This window comes from Bos javanicus, chromosome 16, assembly GCF_032452875.1.
Source record: "Bos javanicus breed banteng chromosome 16, ARS-OSU_banteng_1.0, whole genome shotgun sequence".
Classification (NCBI taxonomy): Eukaryota; Metazoa; Chordata; class Mammalia; order Artiodactyla; family Bovidae; genus Bos; species Bos javanicus.
Genome location: NC_083883.1, coordinates 65,684,603 through 65,698,264, shown reverse-complemented (window position 1 = coordinate 65,698,264; position 13,662 = coordinate 65,684,603). Strand labels below are relative to the sequence as shown.

The 13,662-nt window shown below is 46.7% G+C and overlaps 1 protein-coding gene across 1 annotated transcript in view; it reads left to right on the top strand.

Annotated features, from left to right (window-relative positions):
• The window catches only part of COLGALT2 (collagen beta(1-O)galactosyltransferase 2), a 121,170-nt gene extending 115,405 nt beyond the window's left edge, over positions 1 to 5,765 (top strand). The window contains exons 11-12 of the mRNA XM_061383460.1: positions 782 to 988; positions 2,857 to 5,765. Of these exons, the coding sequence (XP_061239444.1) occupies positions 782 to 988; positions 2,857 to 3,133 (484 nt within the window). The 3' untranslated portion in view covers positions 3,134 to 5,765. The remainder of the gene's footprint in view (positions 1 to 781; positions 989 to 2,856) is intronic.
• The last annotated feature ends 7,897 nt before the right edge of the window (positions 5,766 to 13,662 follow it).

The following is a 13,662-nucleotide window of genomic DNA, read 5'->3' as shown; positions in this document are numbered from 1 at the left end:
CAGGAGACACTCCCAGACCATCAGTCAGCTTTGTCCCGCACTCCTCTGCAGTCACTGCTTTTGCCCAGGTCCTGCTGTGCACGAGACTGTGTGTGTACCCTCCGGGAGTGGAGTTTCTGTTTCCCCCATTCCTGCGGAGCTCCTGCAATCAAGCGTCCTGGCCTTGAAAGCTGAGTGCTCCGAGGGAGTCATCCTCTTGATGGCAGACCCCCAGACTGGGGAGCCTGACATGTGCTTCAGAACTCTCACCCCTGTGGGAGAACTTATGAGAAATAATTATTTTCCCCCTTGTGAGTCATCCACCTGGTGGGTACAGGATTTGATGCTATCACGAATGTGCCCTCCTTCCATCTCGTTGTGACTTCCTTGTATTTGGGGGTAGAATATCTTTGGTGGTGGGTTCTGGTCTTTTTTGTCGATAGTCATCCAGCAGTTAGTTGTGATATTGGTGTTTTTGTGAGAGGAGGTGAGCTCACCTTCTACTCCACCATCTTGTCTCCAACTTCTGAAAGATCTTTTAATCTCTTCATTTCAACTTTCAGGCCTTAACAGCCTTCTAGGCAAGGATAGCTGGGCTCTTGATAAGTGGAACCACAGAACTGGCCTGAAATTGATGGAAGATGGTGACAACCATGATTGATGTGCTGTGCCCTGTTGTGTGATACATTTAAATAAGACACAGTTGGTCCAAGCTTTCAAAAGTGTCTGCAAAGCTGTGCTCCATTCTTATGGATGTTTAATACTCAAATTGGAATTTTCTCCCCCACCCATTTCCTTTTAGTTATATTGGTAGGAAGAGGATGCAAGTAAAAGAACCAGAGAAATCTGTGCCCAACGTGGTAAATCTGGTTGAAGCTGACTATTCCTACTGGACCCTCGGCTACGTCATCTCTCTGGAAGGAGCACAGAAGCTGGTTGGAGCAGATCCTTTTGGGAAGATGCTCCCAGTGGATGAGTTTCTGCCAATCATGTACAACAAGCATCCTGTGTGAGTTGCCCTGAACTGCCTACCTGTCCCTTGAGCATAATTCACTTATGAATTATGCTACTTGGTTTTGGGTAATACTTGGTATTTTTTAAAGGGGTACTCCTTTCCTAAATGATCTTTCCATAATCATGACAAAGAGAGGCCAACTCGAGTGATTACCTCCTTTTACAAACGGGATATAAGGCAGAAATGGTGAGTCTTGCATAGGAGTCCTCTTTAATACCTGCTAGGAGTCAGACACGACTGAGCAACTTCACTTTATTTTTTCACTTTCATGCATTGGAGAAGGAAATGGCAACCCACTCAAGTGTTCTTGCCTGGAGAATCCCAGGGACGGGGGAGCCTGGTGGGCTGCCATCTATGGGGTCGCACAGAGTCGGACACGACTGAGCGACTTAGCAGCAGCAGCAGCAGCTTAACTGCACATACTATGCTCGGTCCTCTCGTCTTTGATTTTCTTACTTCCATAAACCTGTACATCTCAAGGTGAAGGTCATCTTCCTAAGCACCTCAAATTTTTGAGTTCGTTTCTTAGTCCATTGTGTATACTGTTGGCCAGGCAGTGACTCACAAGCTAGTCAGGAACCCAGACTCATGAACAGTCATTGTGACATATTGTGATACCTACGATCACAGAGATGTGTTAGAGGCTCGGGGAGAGTGGAGATGGCCTCTGAGCTGGGCGTCCACAGAAGACAGTGTGATGCTCAGAGTTGCCATAGCCTGGAGTTCAGTATGACCTAGTGCTGTGTCAAGAACATGGTAAATGGTGGGCTTATGTATCAGTCTCCCCAGTAACCTGTGAGCCTCTGAGGCAGGGACCATCTTTATCTCTGTGTCCTTAGAGTCTAGTCCAAATTCTACCCATGCTACCTGCTTGATCGATGCTTCCGAAATTCGTTAATGGAGCAGACCAGGTTCTAACCTTGGCTCCTTCTCTCGTTGCTGGGTGATCTCCTCCCGAGATGGTCTTCTTTGTAGCAGTTCGATGTTCTTGTCCTGCATCTTGCCCATTTTGTCTCCTGTCCTCAGTAAAAATGGATGTGTCAGAGACTGATTTTTATCTCTGCTACCCGAGAGAAACATGGAGGTCAACCATCACCCTCTTAACAGAAAGGAAATTGAAACCTAGCTGCTGAGCAGACATCACCTCATGTAATCGGCAGAGGAGCCCTGGGAGGGAGGGCTCCTTGTCCCTTCATTTACACTCACAGGCTGCTGGACTGCAACACCAAGCTGGTGTGCCTCCAAGCCTACACCACATCACTCACACCTTCACTCCAGCTCCCAGCCATCTCATTCACTGATCCAGGATCAAAGCATTTTCTAAAAAGTGATCACTTTATTTATTCTTGTGGTCCAACAGAGCTTAAACCTTAATTTTTAGAATAAGACCTGAAATTCATTTTTAAACTACTCTATCTAAATTTGGATCTTCCCTTGTAGCTTAGTCGGTAAAGAATCTGCCTGCAATGCAGGAGACCCGGGTTCGATTCCTGGGTCAGGAAGATCCCCTGGAGAAGGAAATGGCAACCCACTCCATTATTCTTGTCTGGGAAATCCCATGGACAGAGGAGCCTGGCAGGCTTTAGTCCATGGGGCCTCAAGTGTTGGACATGACTTAGTGACCAAACCACCGTCTAAATTTAACAGAAATACCCTGACCTTTTTCTTTGTGTACTTGTTTAAATCATCTGAAAGCCTTAAGAAAAAAATCTGTTGTGTTTGTAGGCTAAAGTTTTCCACAAAGACACAATTTAAAAAAATAATCAAATCCATGAGAATTTAGGAGGTAACAAGCAAGACCCTTTTCCCCTGTTCTGTGAGTGCCCTGCCCCCTCACCCACCTGTCTGCCTCTTGTTTTCAGTGCTGAATACATGGAGCATTACGAATCCAGGGACTTGAAAGCCTTCTCTGCAGAACCCTTGCTCATCTACCCCACGCACTACACAGGCCAGCCGGGGTATCTGAGTGACACGGAGACCTCGACCATCTGGGACAATGAGACGGTGGCCACTGACTGGGACAGGACACACGCCTGGAAGTCCCGGAAGCAAAGTCGCATCCATCGCAACGCAAAGAACACAGAGGCCCTGCCACCACCAGCCTCCCTGGACACTGCACCTTCCAGAGATGAACTATGAAGGCTCCATGGAGGGCTTACTACACTTTGGTTTTCCTAATGGGCCAACCATCTGTTTGCTCCAGTTTCTTTTAATGGTTACAGTGACCTAACCAAAGCGGTCTAATGTGATTGATCAAAATTGATATATTTTTAACAGGGGAAGAGAATAGGGAAACTAAACCCAAATCTCCTAGGATGGCTAGAAGATAGGCTTTCTGGCCACCATTAGGATGAACTTCAACCCAGACACCTTGTCCTTTAGTTCATTACCCATGATACCGGTTCCCACATTAAGGTTGAACAGCATAGCTCAGAGATGCTCACTCAAGGGAAAGGTGGTCACCAATGCTGTCACATCAATAAATGGGTAGGCCCGGCAGCCTACCCAACTGGACCATATCTAGTGGTCTGGTGGGCCCGTTTTATGTCATAGATGTGACCTTGAAAACTTGAGTATGTTCCAAGTTTGGTGGTGGGGGGTGGGAGGGCAGGAATCAAATAATTTAGAAATCAAATTAATCGGGCTTTTTCTTTAAAGGTATTTGTCATGAGCCTTATTGCAAAGTGAGCTTTGCATCTTAGTCTCCGTTATCCAACAGGGATGGGTATTTGGGTCTGTCTGAGACTTGGCCTTTGACTATCGTGACAACTGAAGCTCTCATAAAGAGCTGTCCAGTTTGCCATGTGGACATATTGAGTATAGTTTCATAGATATTTGAGGGTGTGTGTAGCTATTTGAAGAAAACACTCAAGCTTTGGCTTTCTTTATTATGGTCACTTGAGTTGGGATGCTCTATTTATGAAGATAAATTTAATATATAAGGAGCCAGGGCTGGTCTGTAATTGCTGTCCCAGGGGTTCATGTGCTGCCCCAGCAGGTCAGACTCTCCCATCCCTCCTGAGCCTGGGAGTGAATTGCAGGCTTGAGGTTCATGGGTCTGTGAGAGACAGAGCACATGTTCAGGCCAGCAACTGTCCTTGCCTGGGATTTTCATTCTATTTTGAATTATTTATTTTTACAAAATGTTGGGGGTTGGGGGAGAGTCTGCAGGATAAGGCAGAGAAACAGATGCATCAGGCTTTCATCACTCCTGAGAAGTGGTCAGTGTAGACTTATTGGTTCCAGAACCTGGTTTTTCTGCATTTCCCAGGCCTGTTGAATGGGAGAGTCTAACCTATAAACAAATGATTCTCCACTTCAGGTGAGAGACCTTGGCTAGAAACAATGAACTGATCAACTGACATAGGCCAACACCCAGGGAAGCTCTTAGGGTCACAGTCCTGGGCAGACCACCTCTCTGCTTTCTCCATAAATGGATTTTATGTAAAATGCAGAGTTGGACTACATCATCTCTTCCAGTGCTGCCGTCTGTGATATCTCATGATGGTTTGCTTCAGGTATCTGTTCTCGTGCCCACAAGCAGTAAAACTCAGTCTCCAGAAATCCCCGCCCCAAGCATCCTGTCCACACCGGCTCCTCTCCCTGTGTCCTGGGTGTTGGACTCCGAGCTTCATGCTTGGGAACAGAGCCCCAGGGCGGCCTTGCTGAGTGTACCCATGAGGGTACTGCTGACTGCTCCCCATGAAGGCCCCCGGCTGTAGGACAATCAGGCAGCTTCCCCCCACAGAACGCCAGCCTTGGCCTTCCCTCTTGACATATGGTTGGTTCTTCTGCATTGACCAGTGAGCCAGGAGACAGAGGAGGGGGATCTCAGCTGACTGATTTTTACTGCTTAGACATGGCAGTCTGAACTTGATTCTTTGTCTAGAAAAACAGAGCATCTGGGGAGCTAATGAAAAACACTTAGGTGATTCCTAAGCTTTCCTTGGGTATTTTGTATTTTGCTTGAATATTTGAGTGCGTGCAAGTGTGCATGAATTTTATGTTTTTGTTTTTTTTTTTTATAAAGAGGGTGGGAGGTGGCTGAGGTATTAGGAGTGGAAATGGAGGCAGATTGAATTAATTTTTGTGTGGTTTTGTTTAATAGAGAACATTGGTGTATTTTCTTTTTACCTATCAGCTGGTCTGGTGGGTTTATGCATTCTCATTCTTAAAAGACATTGTTGATAAATTCTAGAATTTTAGCTTAGGACTGTTCTACTGTGAATAAAGTTCTGGCTTTGTCAGCCCAGCCTTTGTTTCTCTTCACTCAGGTCTAGAATCCCAAGCAATGTTCTTTTGTTGTGAACATTGTGAACTGCAGACCCAGCATTTCTTAAAAAAAAAAAAAAAAAAGGGATTCCTTGACCTCATTACTCTTCCTCTCTCCCATCTAGCCTAGTCTTAAGTCAAGACATTTGACCTTGGCAGTGTCAGAGGACTTTGCCTCCAGCCATGGCACCTGCTGTCTGCCTCTGGAAGTTAAACCCTCTCTGGATTTTGCGATGCAAGGTGGAATCTTCTGGATGGACAACCTTGACTTCAGCGGTGCTGGTGCTGCTGAGCGTGGACTGAGTGTCTACCATCTGCAGAGGACACACTGCCCGGGCCTTGCTTTGTTCACTGGGGCCTGCTGCAGGATCTGGGAAGCAAGAGCTGGCATCCCAGCCTCCACTACTGTCTGTCATGCTCTGTTGTTTCAGGATGGGGAAGTGGTAAATGACTTGCCTTCTAGAGCTTGCTGTGAAACAAATTAAAAAACAATGTGCAACCCTGTGACTGTTCATTGGTTCCTCCAGCGCTGGTCAACAGCCGCCACTGCTGGGATTTCCAGGTTTGCACTGGCCCAAGGATGTCGCAGGCCAGAGATAATCATCACTTTGCTGTGGCAAAGAAGAGAGAGTAGTCACCAGCCTTCCCGGCCAGTTGGGGGAGTGTTTTAGACTGCTGAAGAGGTGGGTAAGCCAGAGAGCATTCAAAGGTACAGAGAAACAGGAGCCCCAAGTGGGAGGATGATGAGGGAGAACTCATCTTGCATTTCTGTGCTGTTGATCAGCCTGTTCATCAGAAGATACTGAGATGCCTGTCCCAGGCCAAGGAGCTTTATCTTGGGGCAAAAACGGGAGAACCCATGTTGGACCCAGTGACTCCTTTGAATTTCAGGTCAAGCTCCACGCACACCCCCCCCACCCCCACCCCCGGACCTCAGAATCCAGTGTGAGCATGACCTTGTTTCAGGCCCTGTGCTGGGTGCTGAGATCCTCAGAGATCTGGGAAAGGTGCCTACTGCTGCAGGGTCCGTGGTCCAGGAGAGCTGCCGTGTATAGCCGGATGGTTGTCTTTCAGAGGCTGAAACAAAGGTGACTGTAGAACCCACGGAACCTGGTCGTGCCGAGGAGGGGGACCGTCAAGGGGGCCCGTTGAGGGACCAGCTTTGCTGGGAATGTGACCATAGTGTTGGGTTTGGGAGCGTGAATGAGAGTTTAGGAGAGGGAGGAGAGTTGGGCGCAGAGGGTGGGGATGCTTTCAGGCACTGTGATGGTGTGGGGCTGGGAAGGGGCCTCCACGGGAGTGCTAGGGAGCGGGGCAGGATGGAAGAGTCAGCTATGTGCTGGAGTTGTTGACAGGTAACAGTCTTGAGACCCACTGATGATGGCAAGGCACGGCAGCTACCCCTCCACGCTGGGCCGTCCTTGTGAATGCAGAGGCCGTTGTTTCTGGGGGAATTCTACGTTTGGTTTGTCTCCTGACAGACAATGGCGAGACTTCCAGTCAAAGGTTGGTGTCTGAAACAAAATTTCCATTCAGCTACACGCTTGGGAATCTTTTCACTTCTAGTTGGAACAAATCCATCTAATTAGTAGCTGTAAAATAAAGATGAGTCTTCCCAAGAGGCTTCTACATTGGGCTTTTGAGACATTCTTTCCAAGTAAGTGATCTCTATGACTGACAAGTTAATTCACCGAAGATTTAACTAATGACAGAGGCAGAGTGAAAGTGAGGCCGGTCATTTGATAAGATAGCATGTTATGGGTGGTACAGTTGGAAAGCACAGCACAGGCAGCCTTGGAAATAACCGTTTCACCCGAGTTTTATGTTTGGTGGTGGTGTTTGTTATTTCAGAGAGAACCTCCCTCCCCTAGAGGTGCTCTGATTAAATGTGTCAGAGGGCGGGGAGACATGAGAAGCGAGCAGTGGTCATGGGAGGGACTCCCCTGTGGCCAGGCTGATGGTGGCCCTGAGTCAAGGAGGCACTGCTGAAACAAGGCTGAAGAGTCTGGTCAGTGGTGACCAATACATTGTTTTTGGCTTTGTTTTTGCTTGCTTGGAAAACAGAGAAATAATGATGGTGGGTTTTAGTACAATGTGTTAACAACAGATTACCTAGAAATTGTGCCTTCTCTTTTTTTAATTTTTAAGAGTTTTTTTTTATTGAAATGTAGTTGATTTACAATGCTGTGTTAGTTTCAAGTGTACAGGAAAGTGATTCAGTTATACATATGTGTATTTTTTTTCTTTCTCTTTCATTCTTTTCTTTATAAGGTATTGAATATAGTTCCCTATTCTACACAATAGGTCCCTTTTCTGGTTATCTATTTTCTATAGAGTAGTGTGTATATATTAATCCCAAACTCCTAATTTATCCCTCCCAACTACCAAGATTTGGCATTTTCTATATGAATGGCCTCATTTTAGCCACTTCTTTCTGAGAGTTAGGCAGGGAAATGTAGCTATTAATTGTTCCTCATTATTAGGGCTTGTTTAAATAGCAAGTTAAAAGCATCCCTTGGCATACACACAGTATATTTTCCTCTAGCTTTCAAGAATGCCCACAGTTTTACAAAATGAACTTTGCCAGAATAGGTGATGTGAAGATCTGTAGATGAAAGGGACGCTCCATGATGTTCTGGGGTAAAGGTTTCAAGCTGTAGTAAAGAGAACACTCGATTGCTCAGCACTGCAAGTGAACGGGGCAGAGTGTCTTTTATGATATTTTGCTTAGGAATCACTGTCCCCTGGAGACACTTCTGTTCTTCCCTATGACCTCTGGTTCGCCACATAGCATGGTATCTTTTCCAATAGTTTCCTTTTCCATGTCAGGGAGGTTTTTAGCTATTATCTCTTCAAATATCTTCTCAGGCCCTTTCTCTCTCTTCTTCTGGAACCCGTATAAAGTGAATGTTGGTGTGCTTGATGTTGTCCCAGAGGTCTCTTTGACTGTCCTTCTTTCTTTTCATTCTTTTTTCTTTGTTCTATGGCAGTGATTTCCACCACTCTGTCTTCTGTTCATTTATCCATTCTTCTGCTTCATTTATTCTGCTATTGATTGCTTCTAGTGAATTTTTCATTTCAGTTATTGTATCTTCAACTCTGGTTATTCTTTATTTTTTCTAATTCTTTGTTAAAAACTTAAAACTTTTTGCTCCATGCATCCATTCTTTTCCTGAGTTCTTGGATCATCTTTACAATCATTACTCTGAACTCATTCTCAGGGAGGTTGCAGTTCATGGGGTCGCAAAGTGTCGGATACAACTGAGTGACTGAACTGAACACCCTTAGTTCTTCTTCTGGGGTTTTATCTTGTTCCTCTGTCTGGAACATATTCCTCTGTTGTCTCATTTTGTCTAAACTTTTTTGTATTTTTATGTATGTGGAAGGTCAGTCATGCTTCTCAAACTTGGTGAAGCGGCCCTCTGTATGGGATATCCTATGTGACCCAGCAGTACACTCCCCTCTTGTCCCTCCAAAGCCAGGGGCCTGCGGGTCTCAGGATAGGTTCTAACTTGTGTTTTTTAGACTCAGTTTCACATGCTGTAGGACTGGATCTTTCTCGCTTCTGGTGTCTGCCCCCTTGTGGGTAAGGCTGGGCTAGAGGCTCGTGCAGGCTTCCTGGCAGGAGGAGGAAACAGTACCTTATCATGTGCCTGGAATGAGGAAACAGCTTGAATTGCAGCAAGAATAGTCTAGGTATGCTTTCGGGAATATTTGACAGTGTTACTAAATACTGAATGAGATTCCAAGGCAAGGGGTGGAATGGCTCCATTAAAATTTGTCGTTGGGCCGGAAACTGGCTTCCTTTCTGGTCTGTGAATTTGCCTAGAATGGCCTTATACCCATAGGTGTATTGGCACAGAGATGATCTTAGTTTAAGATCATTCTGCCACACTAGGCAGGCAGCTCACAGCTCAAAGCCACCTTCTTGCATGTCCTCAAAAAGGATGGAAAGAATGAAGAATCATCTCTGAGAACTGGTTTTCTCTCTATTTTTAATTCACTGTGTTTATTTTTCTGCCCCTCCCTGGCATTTCTTCAGCTTGGTTTCTCTGTAATGGGCACTTTGACCAAATCTCCATGGTCTGAACACCAGCTTCGTGGCCCCGCTGGTCCAGACGAGACTCCTCTGGTGCTTCCTCTTCTAGGGGAATGAGTCTGGGCTCTTGCTCATGGGGGAATGTGATTTTCAGTGCCCTGGACAGCCCTCTCTTCTCGTTCTTCGGAGACCTTAGAAAATAGCTCGTAACAAAGTGTCCTCTCCCAAAGGGAACCGACAGTTTGGGGAAGCACTTAACATAGGAGTTGAGACGTGTGTGTTGATGGTATTGTCTGAAGGGTTTTAACTACTTTGTAAAATGCCAGCATGAATCGTGAAGACTTGAAGGGGATATTACTGTTCAGAACGGACATTAGGAGGAACCATGCCCACAGCATGAGCAGGGAGGGGACAGAAGAGGAATGCAGGCTTAGGGTATTAGGAGAGAAAAGAGGCAGGGCACAGCACAGGGGTTCGAATCCAGGAGAAAGGGGCAAGGCCGAGGGGATAAGAAAACAGACTCACGCCCATTGTTGGTGGAGAAGTAAGGCCAGCGCACAGGCCAGGAAGGTGGGGGTTCGTGGTGAGGGCAGGGAACCAGAGGGGCAAAATAGTAGAAAAGAGGCTTGGAATGGAAGTGGCGACCCTGGCCCTTAAAATGACTCTTTAATTCTTGCCATCCAGCCACAATGCTGCAGAGGTGAGGTGGCGGTGAGCTGGACAGCCTGCAAAGGAACAGGTGGGATGCCTGGGACCCCTGATGCTTATGGAACAGCAACAACTCACTGTCCTGCATGTGAGTCATCCCTGGACAGAGGGAGGGTCACAGCAGACAGCCCCATCCTGCAGGGAAAGATCCAGGTTCAGGTGGAGACAGGAGGGAGGAGAAAGGAATGGGAGGGGGGCGGGACTCAGCTTCCGGTGAGAGAATGGTCCCTCCCTGACCTCAGAGGAAAGCCAAGAATGGGGGGCTGGGGGCGCCCTGATGGAAGTCACTGTAGGCTCAGGGAGGGGAACGCTCCAGCTCGGGGCTGCTTCCCCGGGGCCAGCGGCTCCCTTTCCAGCCTGTCCAGCAAGGGTCCCTGTGCCGCTGCAGCCCCACCAGGAGGCGCTGTGGGCAAGGCTGGGCCCACACTCCCCTCTCCCCAGCCTTTTTGGAGCAGGGCTGTGGAACAGGCTGCAGGAGCCCCCTGGCTGCCCTCCAACTCCATGAGTCAGTCTTTCCCCCAAAGCAGCGGCAGGCTCAATTTTCCCAGGGTGCCATTCAGGCATCTGCGGGCCCACCTCTGAGTGTCACGTGTGCCCCACGTGGCTGCTCATTGGGCAAGGCGGCTTCCCAGGAATACCAGCAGTGAACTCTCGCAGTCAGCGCCAGAGAGAAGTGCTTTATGAGCACTGTGTAATTTAATAGTATGAACCTCAAGAGGTAGAAACTATCTTCCATCCCCACTTTGTAGATGAGGCAATAGCTAACAGACTTGCTGAGGATAAAATACTAAGTGGCCTGGGAGTCAGCCAGGCAGTGAGATCCCACCCACACCAAACTGCATGCGTGCAAAGCTTCTGGGGAGAGAGTCTGCCTCATTTCTTGTTTTCTCATTAATGTCTAATGTTTCGATCTCTTGCTTTCTTGCCCTCTCTCCCCCCAACTCTTTATCTCACACACATAGAAGCTTGCAACTCCAATGTTTACTTCCCACCTAGTAAATCTCATATACTGAATTTTTTTCAGCTGATCAGGCCAATTCTCTGAGGCTTGGATATCAGATGTTGTATAAATGAGGATCAGAAATCAACATCTGGAGGCAAGGCAGCAGTCAGTCTCATTTAGAATGCTTCTCCCCTTTTGAACTGATGCCTTGGTATTATTTTCAATAACTGGAGCAATCTAGAAACAGTTTCAATCATCCTTTTTTCTTTCTTCAACTTGATACCATTGTGAGAGATTGTGACTACAGTGCAAAATTTTTCTCTCAACAACATTTTGTTGTTGGGAGGAAACAATGGTAGGATTAAACATGATTTCTTCTGAGAAGCCTGTGATAGAGTACTCGGTCCTGATCACTGGTGTCCACTCCTTTAACACCTCATTCAGTTGGTGCTTTTCACCCACTCTGTGGGTGCATCGTGGATCCCAGGCGGGAGCTAACTTGCAATGTAATCTTATAGCCCTGTTTCCCCTTCTGTGAGATGGAATGATGCTCAGGATAAAAGCTGACCAGCTGCAGGTCTCTCCTTGGAGACTTGAAAGAACCAACCAGATGCCCATCTAACCAAGGCAGCTTGTGGAACTTCACATGGTTGGAAGGCTGGGTATGGAGCCAGCAGACCCCAGGCATTCCCTCCAGCTCCAGGAGGCTCTGGGGAATATGTCAGGATAGCCCTGCCCCATCTGATACCCACAGAGTGGAGTCTGGTCATTCAGAGCCCTGCCCCTAGCCTCTGGAACGTGACTTAACTGCTCTGAGCCTCGGCCCTGGGGATCTGTAATATGAGGACGTTGACTGTATGATTTGTACGATGCCTTCCAAGTCTTAAGAAAATGTTAAATACCTCAGACTGTTAAATAAGTGAATTACTTCCACACAGTTTTCTAGGCAGAGACACTGAGAAACCACACCAAATGGTGGTTTTCTAATTCAGAGTCTAATTAAATTTGCCTGGCTTCTATTTGATTTCACAGTTTATATGTCAACATTTTAAATTTCCTAGATTAAAATAAAAAAGATTTGACATACAACTACATCTGTAAAGGAGCTCCTAGTTTAGTCAGAGTAGGGACCACATTAGAAGCATGAAAATTGGTGGTGACCACATGTTAAAAATAAATTCTGTAAGGCTAATTCTAAACAAAATTAAATTACTCTTGTATTAATATTTTTTCTTCCTCTGAGCACCTCTTTCTTTAACCCTTCTTGGCTCTGTGCAGCCCCCATCTCAAGTCCTCGCTGCCATCTCCTCCAAACACTTTTTGGTGACTGTGGATAATGAACAAAGCCGTGTACCCTAGTGAAAAGACAGCACTCCTTTGGGCAGAGATGGAAATGCTCATCTACTCCAAGTGTCCTCCTCCATCTTCCTACCTCCCCTGCACTTAGACTGGGGCCATTGACTGGCCAATGGACTGTGAATGGAAGTGACACGGTCCCTTTGAAGTAAGGCAGTCAGGAACGGCTGCGAGTTCTCTCCACCATCGCTGTGATTTTGAAGGAAAAAAATTTGACCATGGAACTAAGTTGCAAGATGGAAGCTGCCTGGATCCTGGAGCCACTAAGCAGAGTTGCCCGATTTGCAATACCTATGACATGTTGAAAACTAAACTACCCTAAGTTACTGAGATTTCATACTTTGTTACTTTAGCCTCGCCTAGCCATCCCTTCCAGAAGTTATTTCATTTTAACAGAGATCCTAGGGGAAATAGCCATGCACAACACAATGGAAATAACTTCTCAGAGTGGAACTGTGGGTACAGGTGGTAATTGGGGCCATTGCAACAGCTCTATAGAAAAAGAGGGTTGGAATTGGGGAAACTTCTCCAGACCACTGAAATCAGGACATGAAGCAAGACTGCATACTTCCTAATGATTCTGTGCCGCACAGCAAATGTGAAAAGACTCCAAAGAAGGAAATTTTAAGACATTATTCCTTCAGGCAAAATGTCACCAAGCTGCTTCTGGAGGGAGACAAAACAAGGGAACCATTTTCTCAGATAATCTTGACAATAGAGTCACCTAGTGCCAGAAACAGCCCCCTTTTCCCTGCCCATATTATCAATTATTATAACTCCTACTTGACTTTCTCCTATATCCCACAGGGCCCCAGAAAACTCGATAATCTGGATCTATTTAGGAATCCCTTTCTTGGGGAATGATATGATGGAATGCCGATGAGCATTTATTGAATGAAGCTTGCCTAGGTCTGACTGAATTTTGGGAAGACCTTCCTTCTTCCCTCCACAGAGGCCCTCCCGGCTTCTGGAGCACCAAGGATGGTTTCAAGAACTGTGCCGATGGTAGCAACTAGAGACTCAGGAAAGGCTGCTGGAAAGAAGGCAAAGTCCTACCTTGGACCCTAAGTTTGATTTTATACAGGGTCCCCAGCCAAACTACCCCTAAGGATGCCCTCCAGCAAGCCGTCACATCTGACAGCGATTTCCTAAGATGTCATTCTTGCCTCTGAACGCAAATGATGCTTGACAATGGCGAGGACCCCTCCTAACTGGGCCACTGGCTTTCCCTCTGCTCCCTCGAGCTGGACCAGAGTGGGCTCCCAAAATGCTTACTGACACATCTGAAACCCAGATCCACCAGGTTAACACTCCAGATACAATCCCTTTGAGTCCAGCAGCACATGCCAA